General features: G+C 30.9%; 1 protein-coding gene across 1 annotated transcript in view; it reads right to left on the minus strand.

The window, feature by feature from the left end:
• Nucleotides 1-25,021, minus strand: part of LOC129231732 (SCY1-like protein 2) — a 347,631-nt gene that overhangs the window by 60,686 nt on the left and 261,924 nt on the right. Inside the window, exons 6-7 of the mRNA XM_054866094.1 lie at nt 15,464-15,580; nt 6,620-6,745 (exon numbers count right to left, since the gene is read on the minus strand). Coding sequence (XP_054722069.1) covers nt 6,620-6,745; nt 15,464-15,580 — 243 coding nt within the window. The remainder of the gene's footprint in view (nt 1-6,619; nt 6,746-15,463; nt 15,581-25,021) is intronic.

Here is a 25,021-nt window from a genome sequence, read left to right on the forward strand (position 1 = left end):
GTAAATACATTTTTCAACACCTGGATTTGGCATTAAATAACTTGTGGTCATTAGTTTGAATGAGGTATCATACAAACAATAGCTTTAATAATATTTAAACATTATTTCGAAAATAGTTTCTAAAAGCCTATATTTTGCTGATACAATTATATTAATACTGATAAGTGTTCCACATAAAATGTAATCTTTATTAATTTTTTTAAAAAAATTTCGTGTCCAAACGTGTAATAAATCTGTTATCTTTAATTCAACATTATGATAATTTAAAAATTACAAAAATAATAAAATAATATAAAGAATTACATTACTCTTCCAATTTTGTTTTCCTTTAATATATTTTTTTTAATGTTCCTTCGGTATTTTCATTAAATCAAACATGATTTTGGAAAATATTTCATTTTTCAAATGTGGTTTATTATTGTAACGTGTTCAAATATCTTTTCACTTAAGAACAGCTTAAATAATTTCTGTGTACTGTAATCTCAATCTTAATTTAGTAATAATAAATATTGTCAGAAAGTAAGTGAATCTTATTGTGCATTTATCTATGTCCCATTGTACCCCAAACCCTGGCACTTTGAAAGCCTTTCGAAATTTTTTTTTCCAAATAGATACAAACAAAGAAAACTTACGATAGCTAAAGAGTTCTGCAATCATGCCCTGCAATTAAATTGTTTTAAGAACTAGAATTAAAGAAACTACAACAAATCAAAAGAAAACTGCCATAAGATGCTGAATTCTGGGTGCAGACGTACTCCAAAAATAAATTACTTGTATCAACTTAATCCTGTATCAATTTGATCCGATCTCCCCTATTTTTATTTAAAATGCTTTGACCAATTTGTCGAGTACGTGCGCGGCAATGCGAAATAGTCCATATCGTTTACTTATTGAATCATTTTTGAAATCAATTACGCATTCATTTATTAATTACCTTACATTACTTTATAATTTACATATTTATTCAATCATTCACTTATTTTCTTATTCATTCACTTTTATCCACTCATACATTAATTAGTTTACTTAGTTATTCGTTTTTTGCTTCAATATCCGTTCATTTATTATTTCACTTACTCATTCAATTGATCAAAAATATTTTCAATTACTAGATGGAAAATATTGTATTTTTCACTTAACTACTAAATGGAAAATATTTTATTTTTCACTTAATTACTAAATAGAAATTATTTTATTTTTCACTTAATTACTAAATACAAAAGATTTTATTTTTCAGTTAGCCCCTTGAAAAAAGGGACAACTTTTAACTTTTTTTGAAGGTACAAATTAACTACGAAAAATGAAAAATAATATTTCAATGGAAGTCTTATAGATTGTTCTATCTTTATGTATTGTAATTTTCAAAAGAAATATCTAATTTGTTCTTTTGCAAACGGTAAGTTGACTTTCACTTTGCCCCACAATTCCCTACATTACACAACTCTGAAATAACAAGCTGAACAAATAAATGACAACATTTTAAGTTTCAAAATAATTTCACATTTAAGAATACAATAACAATGTTTTAAATAATAATTAACCATTAAACTCAAACAATGAAGATATTTTCCTTTCGGAAACCAGAGGAAATACGTACGCAACCAATTAATTTTATTCGAATACGAAGAAATCATAAATTTTCGAAAAATGGCTTCTTAATTTCATAACAAATCTTGCATTCGAAATACTTTATATCAATTTGTCTACCTTCCTTTTATATCTTCCTTTTTATTAGAGTCCACAGTGAAATGAACATTTGCGAAGCAGAAGTTTCCATTGTTATATTTTCGATTCATATGATAAACAAAGCTAGCAATTCCAATATTTCTGATTTATTTCTCAGGAATCGTGAGCTCAAATTGTTTGCCATAATAATTATCCAAACATTCCATCCTTCGAAAATGAATTCATTTCTAATGCATTGTGCATTTTAACTAGTGATATATCGGATTCTAATTTGAATGCATTAGTTTCAGGTAAGATTCGACTGTTTTGAAGTAGAAATTTTGCATATGAGATTAGTTCCTGAACTTATAGACTTATTAGAACACATAGTAGTGAGGGCAGTTTTATTTCTATTCTCAATTTCTATAAAAATATTATTGTACATAATTTGAGTATACAAATACTAACTTTAACAGAGTAAAGTTTTAAGAAAGAAAAAAATTACTAATAATTGGATTAATTAGTTTGACATGCAATATATCTTCTAATATTAATTGTAATATTCTTATAATTGTATTGTAAGAATCTTTTTTTGCTTTAACTTGTTATTTACCATCAACATATTTGATTTGGGTGAACAATCATTCATATTTGAATTAATGACACTTTTGTAAGCCTAACATTTTTTAGTAAAAGAGCGTGGATGACAAACGGAAGTTTTAAGCATTAAAAAGGGACTTCAGTGCAAATTTAGGCGATTAATAGGGGAGAAATCAACTGTAGTGAGGCTCTGATAACAAAACATTTGACTTTGGACGAGTTGATTTCTGCTTGGGCGGAATCCTTTTTCTGGCACAACGCCAAAAATCGTTAAAAGCAAACCATCTCTCTTCACCCTTATTTTAATAAATGGATCGTTTGATACTTCGTTCATCGGATTTCAAGATATTAAAAGCAAACTAGTTTAACGCCGTATCACTACCATAGGACACAAATGTGAATGGGTATTTCCGACTTTGTTAATGTTATTGAACCAATATAGATATATAGTAAATTTTTGTTGCTGGTTGTAGATTGTTTGAGAATAAGTTCATAAGTACTTACTAATGAAAGATTAAACTTTTATCATAACAGAATAAATATTAAGTTTTTTAATGATACATTTTTGTTCAAGTCTAACACACCGATGTTAAATAACAGCATCACAGTTTTGAAAGCATCTGCACCAATGTTTTATCCTCATAAAGTATGTTTGCAAGTTTAATATATAATCTTTTAAATATTTTTTTTATCTGGCCTTTATTTGAATTACTGTGGAAAGGCGCCTTTACACTTTCGCTTTATTCTCACTAGCAGTAACACGTAGCACATATTATTATTATAAAATAGATTTTTTAAAGGTGGATATTATAAAAAAAAAAGCTTTAGTCATAAAACAGTCATAAGGGGGGGGGGATACTGAAAATTTTCACCAAATGGAAGAAAAAAAAAACGAATAAATTTCTAGCCTGTCTAGATTTCTAAGTAAAAAGCGCATCAGTATCCTAAAATATCTATTTAGAAATGTATACTTTTTCAGTCAATCAGATAATGTTTGAATTGCACGAACACTTACAATTGCTTCAGAAAATTGCCATTAAAACTAAAGATAATTACATAGGCGCGTTCGAACTCAAAATAACACTAAGCAAATGCAATTACAGTTTCTTCCAATTTCAGCACAATTTAGTTAAACAACTACGTAATCCCAATACGTGTGTAAAACTTTCTATTACCTCTAGGAGAACATTGTTTCGAGAACCAAGGGAGATTCGTTCAACGAGAAAAAAAAAAAAAAAAAAACTATCAATTAATAGCAGGACTGTGAAAGTAGTTTTCGGTGTTATTACGTATTTTCTATCACAGTTTTAGCTGTTGAAACAAAAATCGTGAAGTGTTGTTTCTCAGTTTATTCATTGTCTTCGTACGAAGTGTTAAAACGTTAAAATAATTAAGCTATTATTTCAATTTTCAATCGTAGTGTTTTTTTCAAATACGCACATATTTCCATGCAAGTAATGCGCTTCAAATGCTAAGTTTATGTTATCGGGGAGAGCGGAGTCTAAAGGGACAAACTTTCATTCTCCACCGCATTTCGGGCAAAATGCAAAAGTTTATTTCTTAAAAAACAAGTACAGTGCGACGCAAAAGTTTAGACAATGAGCAAATTCACACAGATTTCGAAATCTATTTATTCAGTTTTCCTAAGACTACTTTAGTCTAAGGTGCTATGCATACTATATAATATTTATAGTAATGAAAAGTTGACTTGTGCATTTTACAAGTTTTTACGTTGTAACAAGAAATTAACATTGTCTCAAAAGTTTAGACACAAACGAAATAAAAATTAAATAAAACAGTTTTAAAACCTGCTTGTGCATCCATTCTTCTTTATTAGTTCATAAATACGAGTTTCCATCGAAGAAACTAAATCTTGCATAGTTTGGGGCTAAATTTTGTACCATACTTCCTCAATACTTATATCTCTTATATAATCTCTTAAGTTCCGAAACAGTAGTGTATTGTCTACCATTGCTGTAAACTTTGTGACACATGATGCCCCAAAGATTCTCTATAGGGTTGAGATCTGGGATACACGCTGGCCAATTGAGAACTTTTATATTATTTGAATTTAACCAAGATTTTGTGTTTCCTGCAGTGTGAATCGAAGCATTGTCTTGCTGAAATTCCCACTGCGTGCCCCAGCAAATGGTAGAAGATTATCCTTTAGTGTCTTAGTGTAATGCTGTGATGTTTGGCGACCACTGGTAAAGGTCAAAGACACTTGTCCATTGTAGCAAAACGCTGCCCAAACCATCACAGAGCCACCACCTTGTCGGCGACTAAAAAAACATCTGGGTTCCTTCCGTAAGTCATGCCAGTACGATGTCCAGCGATCTGGACCATCCAGATTCCACTTTTTTTCGTCGCTAAATATTACTGATATCCATATTATTCGATCCATATGACATATGATTTCGAGCCCACAACATTCGTTGTGATTTATGATGTGGCTTTAGAGCTGGTTTCTTTTTTATTTTGCAGTGAACCATTGTCCCTGTTTCCAAAATTCGTCTACGAATCGTATCCTTTGATACCGAAAGCCCCAAGGAGCTTGAACTTCACGAACAGTCATTTGTTGGGTACTTGCTAGTCTTTGGATCTGACGATCATCCCGTTTATTCGTCACACGCGGCCTCCCAGATCTGCATTTTGCTTTATAATTGCAGTGACTTGATAAAACTCGATAAATAGATTTCTTTGATCTATTAGTAATAGCCGAAATTTCAGGAACAAGCTTACCTTCAGCTTTCAACTGCCAAATCTTAGTTACCTCATCCGCTTTAATCTGCTCAGCTCGCGGCATCTCGACTACCAAGTGTTATCGTTGGCAGACCTTAAGTACAAGAGGTCTGTGATGTCATCTCTTTTGAATTTGCATATACGAGAAAAAGTTCACAGAGACTCGTAATAGTGTCTAAACTTTTGCAACAAGCAAATTTCTATTTTTATCCAAAAACAGTATTGTTAAAGCATATCAAACAATTGTATTTTGGTATAGTATTTCAAAAGAGTTTTTAAATATGTTTGCAGACTTTTGTACTTCTACTATCGCAATTCTAAATTCTACAGCTGAAGAACGTCATTGTCTAAACTTTTGCATCGCAGTGTATATAAATTGAACATTTATTTATTAAATCAGAACGGCACCAAAATCTCACTATATTTTGAAAGTGGAACCATTCATACAAAGATTGTATTGTCCCATTACCTCTCATATGGGTTACTTGGACGGGGTGCAGAGTTAATGGGAAATTTTGAATTATATGATAAATAAAATTTAAAAAAAAATGAGAATTCACCTAGTGTTTAATGAATCCTCTTTAAAGACATGTCGTCTACTAAAAGCTATGGTTCAATTCATTAAACTCTTCTAATGCTTTGAAAACTTGGTAAAATAATATTTAATTGACTTTGGAAATCTAAAAACAAGAATGCTTCTTTCTACCTCAGCACACGTTCTTTGTTCCATTAGCATTTACTCCTTTTTACTATCGCATAATCAAAAGGGCGATATCTTACGGGTAAAGCATAAATATTTGATTAACTCAAAATAAAATAAACTACCACTAAGGCTAAGACAATTAAATTTGGGTTACATATCGGGAAACTGCACGAACGTACGAAATTCTTAGAATTGCATTCGTAATAGTACTTTCTCGAAAATATAAATTTTTGAAATCGTGTATCATATTTAACTCTTTAATTGCATTATAGTTATCAAAATATAATATACTGCAGTATATTATATTTTGCAAAACAAATTTCTGCTTCCCAAGATTTTTATTTTGTGCTCTTAACTGAAAATTCATGTGAACAAAATCTTTTTATTAAATGTTTCAAGCACATTAACCGCTGTGAGAAATCTTGAAGCATTTGCACCCAGGTTATGTTTTGTTAGATGAAAAAATTTAAAATTCAGTGGTTACTAGAAGATTTATAATGTCCTTTTTTGAATTCGTTTTTCTGATTCAAATTATTTCTTCATCAAAATTTTCAATACTGTATTCCGTAGATCCCATTGGACCTAAGTAGTCTTATACTTGCAAACATTAAATTTTGATCCTTTAATCCACTATGAGCAGATCAGTTTTTTCTTAAAACACGCAGCAGCATATGCAATCAAATCAAGACCAATGTTCTTTACTAAATAGTAGTTAAAATGAGTGCCATGAAGCTTACATGGTCGGCTACATACATTAAACTATTATTCAAGTGAGATAGCTGTGGTGTATACTCTTCTGCATATACACAACTTCTCATTTAATGACAGGTCATCATGTTTTTAAAAGTATCATGCTCACAAGTTAAAAATATTGCAGTAATACAAAATTATTTAAAAAAGAGAGTTTACCTTAGGGATACTAAATAACGTTCCTTGTAAATTATGGTAAAAGTGTGATTTATGCGTTGAGTCCTTCATTTGAATCACATCTAAATATTGCAAAGCGTGCACAGCGGGCTCCATAAAATATTTTATCTGAAAAAGGATGAAAAAAGTAAGATTTTTAGACAAAATAAGATGAAGATGACTAGGCTAACAGTACAACTTTACTGATTTCATTACTATTGACGTTATACCGGGTGGTTTTAAAATAAAGTGAGGTGTTCAGAGCCCTCTAACGAGTAAAGTATTGGGGGAAACACAGCCAATTATCATGAGCGTACTAGTGCAGCCACCTTCTGGAAATTATCTTCCTGTGGAATTACCTTGTGAAAAAGGATTTATGATTGAAACAGTTCTGACAGGTGAAAAAATTACTGTATAAAAATTTGCGATGTTGACAAAACCAAGGCGAAGGACTTCGGGGCGGGGCCCCCCCCACACCAAGGCGAAGGACTTCGGGGCGGGCCCCCCCCCCACAGCCCCCCACCTCCTTTGCCGCGCCAATCTCGTACATAGCAGATTAGTACTAGTACATAGTAGAGGAAGTAAGCCCATTAAGCCCAAAGCGGGTAGGCTTTTGCATTTACGCCACTTTAACACAAGTAATAATCTGCCGGAATCTTCACGTATCGACAAACTATGGGGAGTACCCACAGTTCGCTAGCCTACCCATTTTTAACATAAGATGCTAATCGAGTCTTTTGCTCTTTTCATTAAAAATGTTCGATAGTCGGATCAACTGAATTCATGTCCTTGGGCAAAGTGGGCCTTCATTTGTGCAAATTACCTAATGACTTATTAGTTCAGCATATTTTCTAAGTGGTCAGTTAATGCGAAAGAAAGCACATCTGGCGGTGTAAGATTCGAATAGAGATGTGTCGTTCATGAAGGAACGTATCAAAAAGAACGAATCCTAAAAATGAACGGATCCGTTCGTTCACTTAAAAGACAAACGACCATTCTTTTGAACGATGAGCAGTTTGGAACATTGTATTGATGCATTTGTGATAAAATCGCATTTTTTCTTTTTTTAAATTTTTTTCGTTTTTCCCCTCAGTGCAGTACAGTGTATTCATTCGAACCTTTTTATTTTCTGCTTGATTCATCATTTTTATTTAACCATTGTAGTTCATTTGTAATTTTTCAATTTATCCATTAGTAATGCTTTGCGTAACTTGTTTGGGCTACTAACAAAATGTTTGAACATTCCACTTTTTGTCCCACGCACCTGCTAAAATCCTTCTCACGCTTTCTGTTTCTAAAATTTAAAAAAATAAATACCATTTAACGCCTTTCCAAAGAAAACGGTAATTTTGTACCGCATGTGACGCCTCATATATTTGAGTAAACATATTCATTTTAAAGGGGAATGATGATAAAAATTTTATTGCTTAACAGACTGAATGTGTGATTCATTAAGCAAAAGATTTCGTCATAATTTTTTTAAGTAATTACATTTTAATGAAATACCGTCACGTGCGGAACAAAGTGACTACTTTTTCGCGGAATGGCCCAATGCATTTTTTTTCAATGGTTTAAACTATTGTTTCTCAACAAATGAGATATGTTTTCCTTACATTGGAACCTTGGCTTTCAAAATATACAATTTATTTTAACATTAATCTATTAATAGAGCAAAGTTGTTAACTAACTCATAAGCAAGTGACAAGAGGTTGACTTTGGATGTCCCGCACGTGACGCATGCAAATAAATTAAATTTTAAACATCAAAATTGTTTAAGAAAAATATAACTGTGTCTGAAGTATTTTTGTATGAAATGTAAAGATTAAAAAAACTGCTTAACCCTGTTTAATTAAATATTGAGAGACATGACAATATGTTAATGAAATTTCAGCGTCTTTTTGTCCCGCACGTGACGGTTGAATGGCTGTTTATCACTTTTCTGGCAATCCTTTGTCTTCTTTAACATCCCTACCCACCACCATCTATATTGATTTTGCTTTATTTTTAGCTTGCTTGGCGACTTCCAAGTCACTTATTTTACATTCTGTATCCTGAGATTTTGAATAAGGATTATTGTTGTTTAATTTTTTCCTCCATTTAAAAAAAGTGTTGCATTTTTTCTGTTATCATTGGCACTGTGGACTAATTTTGAAGCTCTCGATCATTTTTGGTGAGTCTTTTTTTTTTTTAATTAAGTTCTCGGTACTCCGGCTGAGATACTGATACATTTGTTGTTACTGTTTTTTCGTTATACATGGTCTATTGGTAATACTATACTTATATAAAAAGTGCTGTAGCTGGAAAATTTTAATAATGTAATTTTTGGATATGCTGAAAGGAAACCTGCGGTTTTTGGAATGGAAAACATACCGTAAAAATCAGCAACTGAGAAATATCTTACAAATTAACTATAATTTCTTTATACATCTAAAGCTGTGATTAGAGTTTTTATTATTCATTTTTTATAAGCTCATTTTCTAACTTTTAGATTTTTGTTATTTTTCCCTCAAAGAGTATTACTGATCAAATGAAACACTTCGAATGTGCGTGAGTATGTCGTGCAGAGAGTTCACCTGAAACTTTTTTAAATGAACGAAGTCGTTCAACCGAACGAGTTGAACGAACAGATCAAAAGAATGAACGATCCTCTGATGAACCGATCATTAAAAATAACGACATTGTCCCCCTCTACATTTGACTACATGACGCCAAGTCTAATTGACACAAATGCAAAGACCTACCCGCTTTGGGCTGATGGTAACTGAGCCACAAACAACTGCAGGAAAATTCAACTATCTACCATTGAGAGTGGGTTCACTTATTTGGATAGCATTGTTCATCAAAGCTGTGAGCTAAGTTACCGTCCAAGTTTGTTTAATTTGACTAACTACTATATTTAGTTTGACTACCCGCTTTGACCAGATCGCATACTCGCTTTGGATCTTCCCCATAGCCAAAGCGGACTTTCGGAAGAGTTTTGATGATTTTTATATAAAAAACAGGTATTAACCTGAAATTGTTCTTTTAAATGTAAGCAATGATAAATGCAGAAAATTATGAATGCAAAAAAATTGCCTAATGTAAACCATAACTATTTTGTTTTACTATCAAAAGTAGAGAACTCGCTTTGGGCGTACTTCCCCTAAGCGTGTACCATCGATGTTTCAATAACTACATGCGCTGGTGAACATTTTTCATACCCGAACTAATTTGTCCTGCCTGAAACGTTACTCGAGTTTTCAAAGCTGCGATTTCGGTAACAAGTCCATTAAACACTCAAAAAATTTCCACCGCCAAAATTCACAAGGAGAAAGATTGGGCAACCTCGTTGGCCATACTGTAGTAAATGCACGTCTAAGGACTGCTTTCGAAGAAGTTTTTCTGCAACACACTCTGTATCTTAAGTCCACTGTGAAGTGCTGCACCATGTTGCATTAATATGGTTAAAAATACATCCTCGCTGCCGCGTTGAATTTTGCGACTTTTGGTTCTATTTTTTTCGAAATTGAAATTTGATGGTTTTATTAAACCCCCTCCGTAAGTAACAATCCTTTGTAGTTGATAAAAGTTATGTACATTCACCGTAATACACTTTTGCAGGATCAAATTCCCTCCCCCCCGCCCCCGGTGGCGTTTTTTGGTAAAATTTATTTTACTAGTAGAAAACGAAATACCATGGCCTACTATGTTCACTCATGAAACTTTACTTTGCCCAATATTTTACTTGCTAGATGGCTCTGATCAAGTCACGTTATTTTATAACCACCTGCATTTAACCAACAGACATGCATGCTATCTATTATGCATCCTACGTCAACTTTAGTAAGTGCGGTAAGTCCTCGTTACAACCGATGTGAGACGAACATAAACATGTTCTTCTGAACAGAAGAAATTCGAATTTCTATTCCTTACACTTTGATACTCTACTTTATTTGAGTATATTATTCTTGCTCATAGCATAGAAGCTGTGAACTTGAGGGACGGGGTTTTCGCTGCTGTTCCACCCAGCCTGAAGCAAGCATAATTGCATCAATTATATTCATCTACGATATAGAGAAGATACAGTACTAGTCTGCTGTGGGAAAGTAAAGTGCAGTATCTGCAGGAATGAGTTTCGGAGAAAGTTGAAGAAACGTGTTTTGGATTCCATACTAACAATAGAGAAATGTTTGAATATGTGTTTTTTCTCGTGCTTTTTATTCAGCGGATTACAAATAAGCCAGCTTGTACAATAATGCTAGTACAATAAATGATAAAAATGTAAAAAAAGGAAACATTTGCTGATACTGTGTTTTACCTTCCAACGGCTGTATTAATCAATCTCATATAACCTTTTTGCATAAGAAATTCGTTGATGCAAAATGTGTCAAACTATTGAGTTACATGTATATAAAATAAATTTCAGTCAACGAAGTAAATTGCGAAACAGAACTAAGTGATATTTACCAATGGCTGTAATAACAGTTAGTAGCCAACACATAATTTCTTACTTTAAATTAATATTTACATTTGATATCCTACTAGATGGATACCTTCATTTCAAAATTTATCCAATTTCAGGCACTGAATCATTAATGATAAGTGTTTTAAACCATAATGGAATGTACTCAATTGTACTTACATTATGCAATATGAAGAAAAATGTAATACAAAAAATACGCATGTAAAATTGTTGATTCAAAAGGGCTTTAAATAAAAAAACGCTTTCTAAATGAAAGGTTTGTTTTCATAGAAATTGTCCATCTAAAATCTATTATATTTGCCTTAATTTCTTTGCAAGAATTTAAGAGTTTTTGTTATTTGCCTCTTATGTTCTTAATTTTTTTTTTCAATTATAGCGAAGATTGAAATAAAAGGGTTGCAAAAGCTAAAAAAAAAACATTTTTCTTATAAGAAACGGCTTAATAAGAATTCCTTTTAGTGGCACAAGGAATGAAACATTGAAGAAAAATTCTGGAGATGATATTTTCTCTTTCTGGCAATTTATAGAAGTTGGCACTTAAGATGAACGAAGGCTATTTTACAGCATTTAGTTAATGTGTCACTTGTTCAAAGTTTATTAGACGCGCCATTCATGCCCTTGAGTTATATTTGATATATCCTCTTTATTTATGTAATGAATGACAAATTTCAAAATGAAGAACCGAGCAACTAATTTAAAACTAATGAATACTTTATAGAAATACTTCATATATATATTTTTTTTAACTTTGTGTCAGAGCATCTAAAATGGGATAGTGGTCTTTGAAATTTCACAAGCTGACATTTACGTTACACTTTAAAGAAGGCTATCGAACATCATTTTACTGAAATGTCATTTAGATTTATTTATTTAATAGTTTACTCGCATGACATCTGACTTCTGTCAGTTAAAATAAATATTTTTACAGCTAAATCTGCATTAAACTGTTACTAAAAACCAAATATTGACTATCTGTATCGAATATATTAATATCTTGAGTTTTTATTTATAATGTCGTTTTATTTAACTGTAATGCTACACGGCTAAATACACAACTTTTTAAGATGAATAAAGATGTTACTATTAAGCTAAGATAAACCACTATATTTACGGGTTTCGCTTTATGTGAAAAATATTTTCACTCATTATGTTCATTGCTTTCGCAACTGAACATAATTTACATGGTTTCTGTAATTAATCTATTGAAGTGGATTTCCGGTGAGAAAAGTGAAAAATATTAGATTTAAAACATTTACTTTATGATTTGATAAATATGTTAATTTCTATGTTCTATGTTGACGTTTAAGCTGTTCTGAGTTATCATTGGACATACTTTGACCAGTCAATACGATTTGAAATTAAAAAAAAAACATTCAGAGTAACTTCCAAAAAATTAATTAAAACCTAGTTTAATCAAAATTTACTACTTTATTAAATATTGAGAATAGTATTGTGGAATTGGAATTAGTAGATATGAAAATATAAGTGCACCTGTGTGGTAGTAATCAGTTAAACGTCGAAAAAATGCTTTAATACTTTGAGCAGAAAGAGGAAAGAAAAATAAATATTTTCAAATGTCTATTACCCACTATGCCGCTTAGCTATAAAATCAAAAATACTTCGGGCGCTCGAAGGTTTCGCTGTATCTCTAAATTTTGTGTAGAAGATATCAGCGAAGTAGGAATATAATGTAGTTTTGGTTAGTTGAGTATAGCCTTCTGAATATGCACCTCTTTTTGAGGAGTTCAGTAAAAAAATCATTTGTTATTGAAGCTGATTTAAGTGGAATAATTTTGCAAAACTGCTAAAAAGTTAACCCAACTCATTTCAGCGGCAGTTACCCTTCCCTATTACCCGAAAAAAGGTAAACATTGCTGTTGAGCTCTAAAACCAGAGCCGCACTATACCAGTCCTTAAGTATCTGCCTTAGGTAAAATAATACCCCATGTTGTTTAAGCAATTTATTTGTTATGCATCACCAGTAAAAACCCAAAAATAAACAAAAAGGAGAATTAATAAGGTTATACATTATAACAAAATGAACTAAAAAAACAAGTTCTCTAATCGAAAATTTTAAGACCTTTGAATACGTTTTAGAAATATCAAAAAAAAAAAAAAAAAAAAAAAAAAAACTTTTATTAAACATACACACATAAGATATACACTACCGCTCATTAATTTCAATGCACTTGCTAAAAAGTTGAAAAATGTGCAACTTGTGTTTTTAATGTGTATGTTCTATCTAATATTGGTATTTTTTCGATAAAATACAGTTGTAGCATTAATCCCATTTAGATTTTCTTGGATTTCATAAATTTATTACTCTTAATTACTTTGAAAAATAAAAGTAGGTAAAAAATGCAATATTTAAGAAAACGTGGAGTGATGAATTAAATACGCAAATTCTGCAGTAAAAGTTAGTTCTAAATAGCTGCAATCAATTTTCATACAGTTACTAGTGTATTCACTCATGAGAAACACTTCAGTATTTAGTAGATGATTCACGAGCTGCGAGGAGAGTTTTGAATTGGTCCAGCAACGATGATATCCACTTCTAAATGAACTCCTGAATAATTTCATGTAACCAGAGCCTGATAATTCTGCAGATATGCTGCTTTTCTGCAGTTTTATCTTAGTAGACAGTCTCTTAGCAACAATTTCGTTTCCATTATTTGCCGAAGAGTTTAAATACGAGATTATTCCCAGTCCAATCCAAAACTTTAGTTCTAGATTTTTTTTCTTGTAGGACTGCATCTGCACTCTAAAAAAAAAAAAATGTAAGGTTACCAGTATTAATTGTTATAATGTTAAATGAATTCTGAAGTGTGTAGCATCATAGTTTAAAAAAACTCTAATTGTTGGAGGAACCTTGTACTATGGTTTCAGTAGAGTTCAACGCTCATGCATCAAGATCAGAATCGGGCGCAGAGCAGGTAAACCCTTACTAGCGAAACGAAACCCGTCCTTGATGGCCGAGTGGTAAAATCTCTTGCGTCTGAGAATCGCATTGAGGGTTCGGGCCCCGCTCGGGTCATTTCCCCTCTTAGTGCAAAAAAATGTCTTGTTTGTGATAAAAATAATAAATAATTGTTGTATATTGCTCGTTAAAAAGCATGAACTTGATAAATGGTTCAAGAAAGTCAGACAAAAGCTTAATTTTTGCTAAACCTTCCAAGCTGGTTCTCTGTAAGCATACAGAACATTCTGCTGTAACCTAACGCAGAAATTAGTGAGATGTTATGCTGTAGTTATATTACCATTGTGTAATCATCCACATGCGATCTGTAACTTTACACCAATTATATCAGTTGAGTTACTCCAGAGTAGTGGAGGCAGCTAAGCTGCCACCGATTTTATGGAGTAAGATTACACAATTTTTTTTACAGTGTGGTAGAGGAAATTTAAGGAAGATTGCTTTCTCAGTATCCGATGTTTAGGAGATCGAATCTTGTTACTAAATCAACAAATTCGTAAATGAACAAGTTGACTTGCACGTACCAATTTCGTTGAATAAAGAGCGACAAATCTTGTTGAAAAATATAATTTCTATCACTTTTTAAAATGATCTAGAAAATGGGTTGGAAATTTGAAACTTACAACTGAAACAGTAAATGCATCCATTTATACTGAAATTAGGATATCATTAAACTTGAAGAGATAGCTTAGACTTGGCTATTCAGGATCATTTGAAAGGTGCGGAAATGGGCATGTTTCAACAGAATCACCGAAGAAAAATATTCCCCCTGACTTTTTCTACCATACAACAAAATTGTTACGTATAATTCAACTTATTTATAAACAGTTTTATGGCGTAATTTACAAGTTATCACAGCTTCGAAACATTACGGATATTGGAAAAGTAATTTTCCTCCGATTTCCTCTCATCAGATGCTACATGAAAAAAATCTGGTATTAGTTTTGGATTGGATTGGGAATAGTCTGTGTTTAAATTTGTCGGCAGGTAATGGCATGAAATTGCTTCTAAGAAACTTGCTATCAAGATAAAACAGCAGGAAATTATTATTATACTTAAGTGTTTATCACTAAATGTTTATCTTGAGTGTATACACTTCTGAGTATATGCAATTGAGTTTCAGTTATTTGGAATCCAAATTGACTACAAAGTTTGTGTCTTTATTTCGTTGTTTCACGTTCTCCTAAATATAGCATTTTTCAACTTTTTTCCTTTTTTCGAAGTAAATAAGAATAAATATAGCAATCGCAACAAAATGTGACTGAGAGCAATCCTGAAACTATTTTATCGAAATAATAAGGTTCACAGTTCCATACTGATGAATAAATTTGCAACGATCTCAGTAACAGGTTAATGAAATGAAAGAATAGTATTTTTAAGACAACAAAAGTGAGTGATATGAATGCCTTACCATACAGAAGTTCTGTGCGTTTGGCCTTCGACGAGCGTCCATTTCTAATAAACTTTGCAGTGGTTCTTGAAGATGATGTGGAACTCTCTCAAGTAACTCGTTCAAGTTGGATTCTAACTGTATAAATAAAAAAAAGAAGGACATTGCTTATGATACCAAAAAATGCAAGTGATAGTTTACTTCAATATTCTTCGGAAACTATATTTCTCTGTTTAAATACAAGCATTTTGTTGGAACTACAACTTCCAAACATTTCACCTATGGCATCTAAATACTGTAATTTTTAGTTTTCACTCGAGGCATGTCAGACACAGCTCAACAATTACTACTTTTTTGATAGTAAAAATGAACTACACTTTCAATAAAAAAAGCAGCTTGAGAAAACTACCATGAATAAAGATAATCAAAATTATTTTTTACTTCATTTCACTTTGATTAAATCTAGCGTGTTTTTTTTTTTTCGCTTTTTCAATGGTTATGGAAAAAATGACTGTTCATGCCAATATTGATTTTTTTTCTTGAAAAAGAAGTTTGAACACAATTAAAAGTACAAAAAGTAAATTTAAATTAAGAAAAAATATTCGCAAATGCTATAAAATATTTTATAATATTTTAAAAAAATCCTGAAAATGTAAATCATCATTATTCTTATTTTGAAAAGAAGTAGGTAACTAGCTCTGCACTTTGAGTGACTAAATTTTTTCAACATCTCTAAGAAACCAGCCGGAGCTCTTTCTTAAAAGCCTTTAAAAAGCAAATATAAAGCTTCCTTATCCTCCATTTTAAGTAAACAAATTTTTGACAAAAGCAGACATAATTAAAATCTCACGCTGTCAAAAAGAAAAAAATAATCAAATGTGTGATTAGAGATTTTTAATTGTATTTTTACCTACACAAAACAGCATTTAAGAATTTCCTCATTTATGAAGTTTCCTGTTCTAGTTAAGTTGACTTTGACTTCCTCAAAAAATGTTTTGGCTCTTTGTTTCCAGCAGAGGTTGTCATTGTTTCATGAGTTAGATTTATTATTTTTCCATCTAGGAAATTCAGGAGAATAGAATGTGATGGATATTATTTTCCAGCAAATGATATGGAATAAGAATGACAAAGAAATGCAAATTTGTATCTTTGTGTCACTCTTATTCAAAATCAAATGATCTGAATTTCACTTGATTGATAAACTAAATCAAATGATATTGAAATGTGATGATGAAAATGAAATTCGATTAAGTTCATCTCATTTGATTGATAAATGTTATGAAAAATTGCCACGACGAAATAGCATGATATATACATCGCATTTATTTATTTGCAAAAATCAATTTATTAATCAATAATTCGGTCTTCAGGTGGACGCATTGAAGAAAAATTTAGACACTATACGAAAAGATTGGGTTTTCTTTATTACATGTTAGTAGAAAGATTGTTTTTAAACAAAAAATCCAATGCCAAGTAAATAAGTTTTGTAAGTAAAAAAAATGTGTACCTATGATTTTGCTTTTAACGAAAATAAAAAATGAATGACAAAGAGAAATTTTTTCATTCAATTAAGAAAAAGTAATGCAATTTATTGCAAAAGTTCGTATTTGTTAACTGAAACAGATATTGAGCAGAATGCAATTAAAATCGTTTATTTCATTGGAATAGTAAAAAGAAAGTTTAATCTGCGGTAAAAAGACTAATTGAACGTTTAATATAATGTTTTGACGCATTTAAAGTAGTTACCAAATTTAAATGCATTAAAATGTAGTATGATCAAGTCCCATAAAAAGCAGTAATTAGTCACATTTTCAGTTTTAATTACTCTTTGCAAATGTAATCTCATTGTTAAAAGGCACATTTTTTCCGCAGTTTTTTTTATACAAAACTAAGGAAAAATGTTACAGTTAAAGTAATACTCTTAAAGACTTTTTTTTTTACCAAACTCGATTCGGAAATAACATTTTTCTTTACGTGAGATATAGTATAAAAGATGAGAATATTATCTACATTATCAGGATATCTTGTGTTTATGATAAGGAATATTTGCTTGACTTTGGGATCATCAAAAATTTCAATGAATTATTTCAGAGCATGTACGTAAGCCCCCTCATTTTTTTTTTTATCTTTTAGAAATACTTATGTGTAACATGAAACACACATATAGCAAATACTACTGCGACAATAGCTGAAAGATTATAAAAAAGCCAAAATTCTTGTGAACTCCTTTACTGAAGGTGTTTTTTTTAGATAAATAAGACGAAATCACTAGTTGTAAAGCAACTTAAGTTCATTGATCAATTGTGGGAGAAGGAATATAAGTTAGGTATTTTACTTGTAGCTTATTTACTAACCATTTATTTTCATGGTGAATATTCTTTAACAACATTGAATTGTGTTTTTTATTCTTCAGGTTGTATTTGTTTTAACGTGCCCCTCCCCCCTTAACGGGAGTATTTACAGATCTAGTAACGAAAACGAATTTTGCAATATAATAATGAACATGCGATTATAATACTCAAAAGATAAGATAATATGTACGGAACGAAACTTGAGCCTTTTCTTGTCCCCAATTTATCCTACTTCAAACAATAAACCTTAGGTTGTACCACACGAAGAGTCCACGTAGCAGGTGCCCCGTATGGATGGGTTCATAAGCCGATAGTGGTCAACGGATGTGATGGTGCATTGCGCCTTCGCCAGGGAAGGTCTCGGAGGTCAATTCTACATTTCAAGCCCATACAGTTATAGTTTATATTACATGCTCATATGATTAAATTTACACACGAATATTATTAAAAAAAATTCCAAGCTACACGCTCTGACAGGAATAAGAATATCGTGGTCGAAACACTTCTCCTATTCCAAAACTGTATACAGGGTGTCTCTGAACTCTTGGGAAAAACTTTAAAAGAGGTAATAGTAAATATCAGGATAAACAATATAATCTCAAAAATAAGGGTCCCAAACATCTTCCGAAGGAGATGGGAGCTATTAAATTTTAGGCTTAAAAATTTCAAATGATCATACGAAACGGAAAAACTGGTCGATTCGTTCGCGGTTTTCATTAAAATTATTCTTTTTATCAGTATTTCCTTGAAAATAAATTTTGAAGATATAGTTTAAAAAATGTCGATAGAGGGCGCTTTAGACTTTGGAATAACGAACAACTATTTTTCATCGCTATTTTTGAATCTCATTTAATGTTTTCTAATGCTTTGACTTCAACTTAAATTTTCAGCTCAAAATTGTAATCATTGGGATTGATTAAGTTGCGCAAACTGAACTGTGTTCAAAAATTGAAATACACTCTGTCAAAAAAAAAAAAAAAAAAAAAAAAAATCACGCAGAAAAAACGAGACATCTTTGCGAAACTTAAAATGCATGTGGCCTATGAGAAGATTAGAAAATGATTACAAGTTCAGAACAAAATATTGTTTTATTAGGAAGTTATGACACAATACAAAACAGTAAGTAGTATAACCGCCTCTAGCAGCGTAACAAAACACGGCGTGTTATGGAGTGAAATAGGTTACCTATGACCACTGGGACTAAATCGGGGTTCATCATTGAAAGATAACACGCCTCTTGTCTGTCACAACCCAGCTAATCAAGTGCAGCAATAATTCAATCGACAAGAATCCAATCCATCGCAATGGATACCAGTGTTTTTCAGTCTACTCAAGATTGTCTGTTTTGATACCATCAGTTTCTTGGAAAGTGTTAAACGGCATAGAAATAATGTTAGCGACATTGTTGCTACGGTAGTGGCCGCTTTCAAGATATGGGATCTTCGGAAGACGTTTGGGACCCTTGTTTTTGACATTTTATTGCTTGTCCTGATATGTACTATCACCCTTTAAAGTTTTGCCCAGGAGTTGAAAAACACCTTGTAGAGTTAGCGTATAGAAATCATGGACATTATTCTAGTAGGGCGTTAGGGGTCAACTTCTGACACGTTTGATTGTACCAAAGCTTTGATTTGTTACATTGGTTCCATTTATCTTTTCTAAAAAGATCATCAAAAGGTTTCACACCATGTATTGATAATTTCATGACTATCAATTTCACTGATTTCATGGGTTCATTTATTTTGTAGATTATTTTTATCTATTTCTTGCAATCAAAAGTAAAATATTTCGTATTAGTAACTAATACTGAACCTTTGTAAATGCCGTGTTCTGGTCCCAAATATTCTTTAATAAGTGGTACCCGCACAGCCTTGTCGTTGAGTGAAAATCAAAACGCCAGTTGGTTTACTTTTGTACAACGTGTTTAACCTGCAAGACCTCTATTTTCGCAACCTTTAGTTCTAGATGCATACTTCCAGTTGTAAAAATGTTCAAAATAAAATGCATCTCGATAAGAAATTAGAAGTAAAAAATAAAATAAAGGATAAATACGAAATATAACTCATTATATTCTCCCCAAGTTCCTTACATTTCATTTTAGGAAGCAATCTCTATTGAAAAAAAAAATGCCAATAAAAAGTTTGAAACGTTAAACAAACAAAATTCAAGGAGATATTCGAATTTAAAATTAGTAGGGACTGCGCAGAAGATGAGATTTGAACTTTTCGTCCTTTCAGAAGAATGGGATGCTGTCGAAGAAAAAAAACGAGATATTAATTGTTTCTTTTTTAAAAAAATATTTGCAGTTATTTTCATGAATGCAAATGACTCCCGTAAGGCAAAATTTATTCAAGAGTCCATTAATTTTCAGTAAAAACATAATTTTGGCTCTGTTTTCGGATGATTTTAGAACTTAAATTAGCAATTTCAAGACTTTTAGTCTAGATTTCTTAATTTACTGTCTAATTTTTGCCCGAATATTTTTACAAAATCTCTTCCGTTGCACATAATGAATTGTCTTTTCTCCAAATATTTTAATCGCAAGCATTATCAAGCAGACCTATCAGACATACTACAAGACGCAATTTTTGCTATCTTAAAAAATCAATATCACAGATAGATTTGCAACAAGTGCTCCATCTACAACTAGTGATTTTACTTTTATTCACTATTTGTTAGATAATATGCTTAGATGGAACAAAATCACTTGAAAACCACCTTTCTAATTTATAGCAGATCTATAACTGTATCAAGGTCGTTTTCAAGTAAAAACGACCTTGAAAAAACAAATGCTCTAAATGCCACAGTTTTTTAAAATATGCACGAGTAAAAGTAAAAATAAAATAAAATAAATAAAATGATATCAGTAAAATATGTATTGTCATTTATTAGAACGTATATACGCTGTAATAGAACAGATAACTCCAAACAAGATATATTTTATATAAAGAAAATCTGTTTTGAAAATCAATCATTAAGCACGAACAATTTTTTTTTTCGAAATGAGTATATAGGATAAAAATAAAATTTTCAGTTGCATTCTAACTTTTAATTTTCATTTAAAATGTTCTTTTTGTTTCAGATTTACCTCAGAGTTAAGTGATTTTTTTTTTGTTTATATTTTATCTCTTTCTACCTTTTGCCTTTCTGAAACATTAGGGGTAGTTATTAAAAGTTGCATAAGCCGAAGTATTCAACTCAGTAATAGCTACGATTACTTTTGTGGAGCCATAGGTAAATATTGAATACGAATAAAATCGTAAATTAAGAAAAGGTTTGAAACTGTTTTCTAAAATATTACTTTGGATTTTTTTAAAAGATATATACGTTTTACTATATGTTTTAGGTAATAACTTAATGTTTTAACAGAATTAATAAAATAATACAAGTTATTAACTAATTCATAAATTGACAAAACTTTAGAAATTTCAAAGTCAGTAAAAATGATCCAGAATATGTAAAAAAAATATCGTGGTGTAAAATATCAATTAAAAATTTTCCTGCATTAATCGGAAAAGATAATTTTGTATAAAAGAAATATTTCGAAAAAATTGTAAATAACAACAACAAAAACTGAAATTCAGTCACCAAAGATCATCATTCATTATCGTTGCTTCGAGGAAAAATAAATGTCTTTGCTGAAATTTGTAATTTTAGTTTGAAAGACACAAAACCTTTCTGAATTCTTAAAGAATAAGGTAAAGTTCCTCTAATCTGGCTCCCAAACAGCAGTCCCTAAAGTTTTGCGTTAAATGAAACAAATATTTAAAGTATTGCCAATTTTCTAAAATACTATGGAATAAAAATAACTCTTCTTAAGAAAAAAAAAAAACATTTATTATTGAAAATTGGTTTTAATGCATTAAATTTTAGTTTTATTTAAAGGTCCCATATTTAAGAACGGTTTTCGGGAGTCAGCTTCAGAACCGTAATACCTTATTTTAAAGTACGCATTTTACTAAATTGATGTATTAGTAGTAAAATTGCTTTATAGGGCCAAAGGAAACACATGTGCAATACCAATCTTAGTTTAAAGAAATTTTAAGAATGTTACATTGCTCAAAAACAGGATTTTTCCTTTAAGCATAACATATGACTGCTCAGCAAACGACAATACTATGCCTCTTATATTTTTTGTTAAACACTTAGCTCGATATGGATATCGGGAAAAACATATTTTCTCTTCAGATTTTTTTCTTTATAATAACACTTCATTAATTTTCACTAGTAAAAAACAAGCAAATAAATATTGTGAGAACAAAATTCTCAATTCAAGATGGTGTTAAATGACTTTTATATTCATCCTTTAGTGGAAGTGTAGCAATTAAAATGTTTCACAGTTTGTAGTTCAGAGTAAAATAATTTCTGATGGAGGCTGTAAAATGTTAAATAATTAGGAGAAAAATCCTTTTTTTTTTTCAACACGAAATCGCTGGAGAATCCATTTCATTAAATGTGCTTAATTAGGTTTTTTAATTAAACACCCCTTTAGCAGAATAAAGAAGTTCTTACTTTAATCTTTTAATACTACATCCATCTAACCATGAATAATTACTACTGGAATACAGAGTCAATTATAATAAATTGCATTTTAAATGGGACATACGACTATAAATAGGTAAGAACACGTAAAAAACATTTTAAATGATGATACATTTTTGGAAGACATGGTCAAAGACTCATTTGCTAATGTAAAAATACTCTAGTTATTCTCAGTCAATGAATGACGGAAAACAGTAATACATGCAAACCCTCTTTTATACAACCTTTCACTCTTGCATTTAAGAGTGTAATTTCAAAAAAAAAAAAAAAAAAGAAAAAAAAAGAAAAGAAAGGAGCACGTAAAAGAAAGCTAAATGTATAGCAAAAATATTGTTGGAATAAAAAAAGAGAGAGTGAGGGGGGGGGAGCGGGACTTGTAGATTAAAATAAATATTGAAAAACAAAGATTGTAAAGAGGGATTTTGAGGTGGGGGGGGGGGAATGCGTGTACGGTCTGCCTTTTTGTCTTCCCGGTCTGTCTGCTGTCGTCCCTCCCCCTGATACTTTTTGAAGGAACATTTGAATTAGAACGAATCTTTTTTTTTTGTTTGTTTAAAGTTAAAATCCAATTATCAAATTTCATTTTTCGTTGAATTTTTAGCAGTTTAAAAAAATAATAGTAAATAAATAGATTATGATATTATTTCAGCACCTACGGTAACATTTGAGGCACCTATAAATCGAGAACTAAAAGGCAGATTTGCTCTCCTAACTTAAGGGTATTCTTTAAACAATTCAAAAGTTTTTAAGTGCTAAGGCTTATATATATATATATATATATATATATATATATATATATATATATATATATATATATACAGAAATATTAAAAAACTAATAATTGAGAATGTAAATAAATTTTTAGTTCTTTGCTTCAAGAAAAAGCAAAAAAAAAAAAAAAAAAAAAAAAAAAAGAATAAAAATGGAACAGAGTTTTTTGCAGACTTAACACTGCAAAAGTTAGGTATTGACTGAATCAATATAAAGTGAATTTAAAAAGTTAGAAATTGGCAAGCAATTTTTTTTTCAGGTAAATGATATTTTTTACGTTGCAATAATTTTTAAAAAGACTAATATTCATTTTTTCGTCAACGAAAATATTTTGAAATAAAAGTTTTAGTTTAAATGTTTTTTTTAAATTTGTGACCAAAAAAAAAATCTTTATCAGAAAGATATTTTGATGGTATATGATCAAATATCTAATTAAATAATAAAAAATTCATTAAATGAACGTAACAAATTATCAATTATTTTTAAATATTATAGTATTTATTTTCATCAATGAATACAAGAATGAAATGGTAAATGGAAAAGAAGTATTTAGTTCTGATTTCGGCAGAGCTCAATAATATACTTAGTACAATTTTGTCCATTGACAAAGGAAAAAGCGTAAGAATACAAAAGAAGCAATATAATTAGTTCTACGATGGCTTTAACGGAAGCGTTCCATCAGAAAATAGTCCATGCAGGTATTTTTTTCCGAGTTGGATATTTTGGCTTGTTTACTCATCTTTCACTCTTTCTGTGAAGTGCAATGTAAACGTAGCACAGGAGAATAAATCCATCAGAGATTTTTTTTCTCCTTATAAGGCGCTGAAGGAAATAAAAAATGACGAGATTTCTTTAAATATTTAAACAGAAAAAATCCTTTTTTAAACAAAAAATCCGATAAGTTTTGGGAAATTAAATTTTCTTTGTGTTTAAGAAAGATTAATATTTTTACCATTGCTTAAGTATGGGAAAGAATACCCTCAAGGCTGGAGCACCATCGTAAGATTTTTCAAATCTTTCTTCTTAATTTTGAACTCCCTAGCTTGGAAAAGTGCTGAAACTGTTTGGACTATTTTATAAATTTTCTATAGGTCGTTTTTCTATCAAGTTGAAACATAAACCGTAAAAAGAGCATTTTTGAATTTGAGAAATGTATCTCAAACATGCGATTCAACTCTGCAGAGTGTACTGCATATAGGTTCAAATAAGACATACTGACAATAGCCTGCAGTCAATATGGACAATATTTCAACAGATAATGAGACCAACACTAGGTAATCAAACATTTTTTTTAACTTTTAAGAAACTTTATAACACGAAGAATAAACCACTGAAAAAAAAAATAATATTCAAAGTCATTTACGAAAGACTGATTGCAAACCTATGTAACTCTTTCAATTCGAATAATATTGTATTGTGTAGTAATAAGTGCTCTATCGACAATTTCTGGAATAATGAAGGGATCAATCAGATTTGTTCCGGAGAGCGAGCTTTAGGAGCAACGCCAATAAAATCGAATACAGACACTTTCGAGGAGCCAGTATGATGTAATTCTATTTTTTCCTCTTGGTTGAACAACCAATTGGGATATCATATTTCTAACTTGTAAGTTTTGACAAAGTATAAACTAGTTTTGAAATTATTTATGGTCGGTAACTTTCTACTTCTTGGTTTTATTCATAGCTTTTTGAAAAAAGTCCATTTTTAATAGGTATGTCTAGACATATTCTCTTTCTTTCCGTTTTTTCTTTTGACCTTCAGATGAGGTCGGGTGTTCTCTGGCCTACAAATTAGCATCTAGATTTTTTAAATTGCATATGTATTTTGTAAAAACAGGTCGAAACGAGTTAGGGTATTGTTAAGGATCATTCAATTGCAAATCTCCAAGAAATTCCACTTATACATGTTTTGTGAG

The sequence above is a fragment of the Uloborus diversus genome, chromosome 10, assembly GCF_026930045.1.
Source record: "Uloborus diversus isolate 005 chromosome 10, Udiv.v.3.1, whole genome shotgun sequence".
Lineage (NCBI taxonomy): Eukaryota > Metazoa > Arthropoda > Arachnida > Araneae > Uloboridae > Uloborus > Uloborus diversus.